This window comes from Triticum aestivum, chromosome 2A, assembly GCF_018294505.1.
Source record: "Triticum aestivum cultivar Chinese Spring chromosome 2A, IWGSC CS RefSeq v2.1, whole genome shotgun sequence".
In the NCBI taxonomy this organism is placed as follows: Eukaryota; Viridiplantae; Streptophyta; class Magnoliopsida; order Poales; family Poaceae; genus Triticum; species Triticum aestivum.
In genome coordinates, this window is record NC_057797.1 from 717,101,510 (window position 1) to 717,108,629 (window position 7,120).

Sequence of the window (7,120 nt, forward strand, 5' to 3'; positions counted from 1 at the left end):
CGCTTTTGTGATCATGCACAACATGATCATCGAGAATGAGCGTGGCCAAGATGTAGATTACTCTCACTATGAGCTCTTTGGACATCCCGTGCGAGTGTGGCGGAGGGCTGAAAGAGTGGCCCGTTTTGTTGCCTCCTATCATGCCATTCGACGTCCCGAAGCGCATGATGATCTTCAGAAGGATCTCATTAAGGAGTGGTGGGCTTGGAATGGCTGACAAAGAGCATCATGATTTGTGCATTTGATGTTGTATTGCTGAATTATTTGTTGAATTGAAAGATAAACTATTTTTTTGAGTTGTAATAACGAAATTGAACTATTTATTGTTGATCTATTTGTTTTTGTTCGATCTTCTTGCTTGTGTTTGAAGCGCATATGTTGTTTGTGCGAGAGCGCACGCGCTGCATTTTAGGGCGCCTGCTGGAGCTACGCGCGCGCTAAATTTACCGCGGCCGCTGCAAGCGCTCCTCGCCGCACCAAAGCAGGCGATCAACACGCTGCAAACTGATTTTTAGCGCACGCGTGTTGGACGGCTGTTGGAGATGCTCTAATAACAAGGATGTCATAGGGGTTGTCTATGGTTCATGCATCGGCTTATGGATCCAGTGGTCAAGACCTCAATTTTGTAATACACACTGCAATATATAGAGGAAAGCAAAAGACAAAATGCACTATATATTTCAACATGGACGCACGGTTGCAATTATCGCTTCAGTGCTCTTCTCTCAGGAAACGGCGCCCAGCCCCGTGGACCATGTCTTTTATCCTCAACCAATCCATGGCTTTCTGACCTCCGGCGGCTCTTTTGCTTGCTGGATCGCTTCCTATCATTTAGGGACTCACAACCAGCACTGTCACTATCATATGCATCCCTCCGGTGATGACCCCTCTTATGGTGGCGGTGAGGTTTTCTCCCTTCCCCTTCCGACATGTCATCCTTCGTGTGGTGGATTCTCCTCCTCTTCCTATCTTTCCTTGAGTCGTCCTCTCTGTCACTCTTCCTTTGCTTGGATCTTCCCTTGCTGCTGCTGCTCCTATGGTGGTTTGTCTGCCTGCCTTCCTCCCCAGAGCGGATCTCTCCATGGCCCTTGGCACGCTCACGTTGAGCGATTATCTTGTCCAGCTCGGGATCAATATCGTAATCGGAGGAATCGCTGTCAATCTCGTCCTCATCTTCCTCGTCAGAACCCTTCGCGTCAGCATCCCTGCCACCAGAGGATTTCTTCCTGGTCTCTTCGGACCTGGGATTGGCCTGCGTGCTGGCTTGGATGTCGTCGTCCATGGGGAGCTCCTTACCAGAAAGGAAGTTGCGGCACTGGAAGGTGAGATGGCCAACACGGCCGCACTTCTTGCAGGCGCCCCGGGTCGCGTCGGAGTTGGATCTGGCGGCGCGGGCGAGCGCTAGGACGGCCTGGAAGCTGGCGTAGGCGCTCTGGGAGGAGGCCGCGGGGTCCGAGGAGGGAAGCGCGGTGGCGTTGGCGGGGACGGAGGAGGAAGGGCCATGCTGGTTGTTGCCCTCGGGAGCGTAGGGGTCATAGCCGATGGTGCTCTTCCAGATGTTGTGCGTCTGCAGCGCCGCGCTGCTGTGCACGCGGTTGTTCGCCGGCATGCGAACACGGCCCGCCGTCGCCGGCATCTTCGGTCGCCGGGGTTAGGGACTTAGGGTTAGTTAGAACTTGTTAACGGATTTCTTTCGATCGAGGGGTCAATAGAAACTCCAGGGCCAGGCCCATAAACCCCAACCAGCAACGCTCACGTCGCAAACAGAAGGACGAATCAAGAGTACTCACGAATCAATCGTAGACGGACACAACTCCACGGAGGAGGATCGACTCATGCATTATTTTGACAAATGCTTTGTGGATCATGCATGCCATCACCGGTGCAACTGCGTACCAGATGACATCATCATCATGTACTACACCGACCATCTTCCTTCCCCACCTCTAGCTAGCTAGCCTTCTGAGAGCATTTCCAACAGGCACGCGATATTAGCGCCGCGCTAGAAAAATCGATTTTTTTTTGCGCGCACAGCCGTTTCGGGTGCTCCAGCAGAGGCGCAAAAAACGCGCGTGCAGTATAATTGGTTCAGCGTGCGGAGCGAAACGGCATCGCACGCCGCTTATTTCGTCCGCCCGCTCCCGCGCGCTAGAGAGCGAGGACTCACACGCGACTTCCACCAACTGCCTTATCCAGTCACTAGCGCCGCCGCCCGCACCTCCCCATTTGCTCCGGCGACCCGACGACGCTTCCCCGGCCTATCCTCGCGCCCCCGCTGCTTCCTCCACCTAGTCGTCGCCGCCCCTCGAGCACGCCGTTCCTCCGACGAACAGCGCCCGGCCGCCCACTGCCGCTCGGCGCCCACAAGGTGGTCGATCAAGAGACTTGGATTTGACATGCTTTTTTTGGAATGCCTGGATCTTTGAATGACATCAACATTCTTAATCGGTCACCACTCAAGAATAAGATTGCAAATGGTGAACTGCCACTGGTGCAGTTTGTAGCAAATGACCATACATACAACTATGACTACTATCTTATGGATGACATCTACCCAAAGTGGCAAATATTTGTGAAGCCGTTGAAAAAACGGGAAGGTAAGAAAAATCTTGATTTCCACAATGCTCAGGCGGCGGCTAGGAAAGATGTGGACAGAGCTTTTGGGATTTTGCAAGCCCAATTTGCTATTGTGAGTGGACCGGCTAGATTTTGGGATCAAAAGATCCTTTGGTACATCATGCATGTTTGTGTGATCATCATAACATGATCATCGAGAATGAGTGTGGCCAAGATCTGGACTACTCTCAATATAAGCTCTTGGGACTTCCCGTGCGAGTGTGGCAGATGGCTGCGAGGGTGGGCCGATTTGTTGCCTCCTATCATGCCATTCGACGTGCCGAAACGCATGATGATCTTTAAAAGGATCTAATCGAGGAGTGGTGGGCATGGAATGACCGACAAAACTAGTGATTTGTATATTTGATGTTGTATTGTTGAACTATTTGTTGTATTGGAATAAAGTAAACTATTTATTGTTGACTTATTTTTTATGTGTTTGATCTTCTTGGTTCTATTTGAGTGTCACATGTTGTTTGTGCTAGGCGCGCGCCTTTTTTTGCAGCGCCTGCTGGAGCGGCTCGCGCGCGCAATATTTTACAGCGGCCACTGAAGCCAGTGCTCTGCTGCGCGCAAAAAGTTGCTATTTCAGTGCTATAAAGGTTATTCTAGCCGCCGCACGTTGCACGTCTGTTGGAGATGCTCTGAACACACCATCATTGTATACCCATGCGACTCCGTGCTGGCTGTCTGCAAAACGCGTGGTTCTTCACCATCTGCCGTGTACGACCCGGAGACTGCGCCCCGTGAGGGGTTCCAACTGAATTCGTAAATACATTTCATTTGTAAAACAAACATTGCAATTTCTTTAAATGCTTGCTTTGTTGAGGAACTTTTGACATTTGAATTTTGGTCCTCGTGGCATATAACCAATTATAAAATAAATGTTTCAAATGTGCATCCAATTGATCGATTCTCTTATGTACGTACAAAAAATATAAATTATAAATGAGCAAAGTGTGTCCATGAAGCAAAATAGCGTGCACTCAATTGATTCTAATTTAAGAAGAACCCGTAACATACAATTTTGTCTGTTTAACAACCGAACCCAACATATTGTCGTTGTTACTATCTCGGAGTTGGAGTCCTTCTCCTTGTAGAGCTAGGGGAATATATTGGAGTGTGATGTGCGCCTTGCCACACCGTTCTTCAGTCGTGAGTTAACTCTCCTCTTTTTATTTTGTATGTGATCTATTACAGCTTGGTCATTATGTATTTTACCTAGGTCAAGTCGATATTTAATTATGGTCGATGTTGATCATGGTTGTTTCATTTAAATTTTTCAATATGGTTATACTTCATGCAGAAGGTACACGTAAAGGCTATATCTTGCCAACTGGGAGTCTAAGAGATATATGGTGATGCCTGGAAGTTGGACTTGCTAGAAAAATATTGTTGTCGGGCTGATATTGGCGCGGTCTTGAGGATCCGAACGTCCCTGGGAGAACAGGAGGACTTCATATCATGGCCATGGGACTAGTCGAGATCTCTCAGGGTGAAGGGTGCATATCATTTGGCCATGTCCAATTACAATGAGCAGCTTTGTCTAGGTGCATCTAGTATGGAATGCGGTCCCACCAAAGATGAAACACTTTGCAAGTGTCCTCCGGTTCATTGGCTACTAATGCAGAGAAGAATAGGAGGCACCTAGGATCGAATGGGTATTACAAGTTGTGCGATCGGGAGAAGGAAACAACATTTCATATGTTGATCACTTGTCCCAATGCAGCTGTTCACTATGAGGAATCAATGGCCATTACCAAACCCCAAGGACATTGCATATACAGGCGACGAGTGGTTGTTCCATCTCCTGGCGGGATCCCAGGAACACATTAGAAGCAGGATCATCTTTGTGATGTGGAGAATTTGGCACCTCGGGAACGAACTTGACATGGTAAATTAATTCCACCACTGGTGGTTTCTTGTTCCTTCTTGATCAGCTATTATAACTCCTTCAAACAAATAACTTTGAGCGTAGAGGAAAATATCAAAGGTAAATCTCCCATGTTAGTGGATGTGTGCATAAAGCAACCTCTATTGAAGCCTACTACAGCCCTCGCAAGTGGTCGAGGCCACCAGTGGGATGGGTAGCAGTGTCAATTGATGTTTTTTCAATACTATGGATGGCACGGCGGGTTCAGGCACGATACTTCGAGATGAAAAAGGTGGGGCGATTTCTGTTGCCCATAGCAAACTCTTACATTACAGCAAGGTCCTCGAGGCAGAATTACAAGCAATGATAGAGGGGCTTAGACTGGCGGTTGAGCACTACAACACCCGGATTATGCTTCAGTGTGATTGTGCAGTTACTCTCAGAGCGCTCTCGGATGATTTGTTGGATAGATCAGCACATGGCCACTTGATTTCTGAGATCAAGACTTATTTGAATGATAGGGGTTGTAATTCCTGTTATAAAAAATTGTGAACAGAATAGAGCTACAAAATATTTAGCGAATTTTGGTGGGAGTGGGGATAGTAGAGCTTCTTGCATTGGCTTAGGCAACCCTCTCACTGCGTTAGCAATTTAGTCGCTGAAGATTCTAATTATGTCACACTGGAATATATGCCCTATGATTCTCCGCAAAAATAGGGAGATATGCCGTGCTCACCTCTCTTCACGGGAAAAAAGACACGGTTTATGAGTATTTGTTAGGGCTGAGGTTTTCCTTTCTTTTTCTCTTTGTGTTTTTCTGCTGCTATCTTCTACTCTCTTTGTTCACAATTATAAGATGTTCTAACTTTTTTTAATCAGAGGTATATGGACATGTTTTATTGTGTTTTTCACTGATCATATTGAAATACCCAAAACATCTTCTATTTTTTAATGGAAGGGGCATGTTGTCACCGTTTTCTTTTTTGTTTCTCCATTTTCCGGCTTCTTTTGTTTCATTTTAATTTCCAGCTTTTATATTTGGACGGGATGTGTGCGTCTATTGATCAACTTTACAAATGCACCTACTAACTTTTTTTAATAAATTACTATAGATGAACAAAAATGCGTCAGTAAAACAAAAAATAATAATGGCATGTGCACAAACGATTCTAGTTTTGACTAGAAGTCGTACCTAGAGTTACCTCCCCGACCCAGCATATCGTCGTTGCTATTGTCTTAGAGCATCTCCACTAGCCTTCCCAGGACGCTCCCGGGACATCTTTTTAGGCTCGGACGGTACTTTTCGCCGAAAAACGGCCCAACCACGTCCCCAACGCCCCCAGGACGTCAAAATAACCCCGGCAAACCCAGGCGAAACCCGGCGCGCTGGGGGGTCTCTTGGGGGTGCCGGCGGAAGTTTCGGCGAATCGTGTCTCACCACATGTCCTTTTTCTTGGCCCACTTAATCATTCTCCTCACAAACTTTTGCTTGGGGTGAGGCGTGACTGCGAGGATGCCCCCTTTATTTCGTCGGATTTCGCCGGATGACCCCCAAGACACCAACTTTTTTGGTTTGGTGATGTTCTTGGGGGTGCCAACGGCTGGAGATGCCCTTAGAGTCGGAGTCCTGAGCACCCCCCCCCCTCCTAAAACATATAATGGATAGGATGGTCATTTCACATTAGGTATAGGAATACCCATCCGACGCCGTATGTCCGCGCGCGACATCGTACGCTCGCCCGCATATGCCGCACCCGTCGCCATATGTCGCGCCCGTCGCCGTACGCCCGCCCGCGTATGCTGCACCTGTCGCCGTACGCCCGCACGTCTCCACGTTGGCGTTGATAGTTACGGAAAAAAATGGTCAAGGGAGCCGCCGACGCCCGCCGTCCTAACCCTAAACCTAAACGCATCCACGCCGTCTCCACGTAGTCGCCGTCGCCTGGGTCGCCGCCCAAACAGTCCGCCGCGCATGCCCCGGCGTTGTTGCTGCTGCCGCCGCGTTCCTTTGCCGTCGTCCAGATGGCCGCCTGATACGTCGATTTTGCATCATGCTTTTATATCGATATTTATTGCATTATGGACTGTTAATTCACTTTATGTCACAATACTTATGGCTATTCTCTCTTATTTTACAAGGTTTACATAAGGAGGGAGAATGCCGGCAGCTGGAATTCTGGGCTGGAAAAGAAGCAAATATTAGAGACCTATTCTACGCAACTCCAAAAGTCCTAAAACTCCACGGAACGTCTTAAAATAAATAAACAAAAATCCTCGCCAAAGATGAAGGCCAGGGGGCCCACACCCTGCTCAGGAGGGTGGGGGCTGTTGGAAATATGCCCTAGAGGCAATAATAAATTGATTATTATTATATTTCCTTGTTCATGATAATCGTTTATTATCCATGCTAGAATTGTATTGATAGGAAACTCAGATACATGTGTGGATACATAGACAACACCATGTCCCTAGTAAGCCTCTAGTTGACTAGCTCGTTAATCAATAGATGGTTACGGTTTCCTGACCATGGACATTGGATGTCGTTGATAACGGGATCACATCATTAGGAGAATGATGTGATGGACAAGACCCAATCCTAAGCCTAGCACAAGATCATGTAGTTCGTATGCT

The 7,120-nt window shown here is 47.8% G+C and overlaps 1 protein-coding gene across 1 annotated transcript; it reads right to left on the minus strand.

The window, feature by feature from the left end:
• Positions 1-683: 683 nt before the first annotated feature.
• On the minus strand, positions 684-1,710 carry LOC123186148 (CAX-interacting protein 4-like). Its single transcript, XM_044597936.1, has one exon. The coding sequence runs from the start codon at positions 1,634-1,636 to the stop codon at positions 704-706; it is 933 nt and encodes a 310-aa protein (XP_044453871.1). The 5' UTR covers positions 1,637-1,710; the 3' UTR covers positions 684-703.
• Between the last annotated feature and the right edge of the window lie 5,410 nt (positions 1,711-7,120).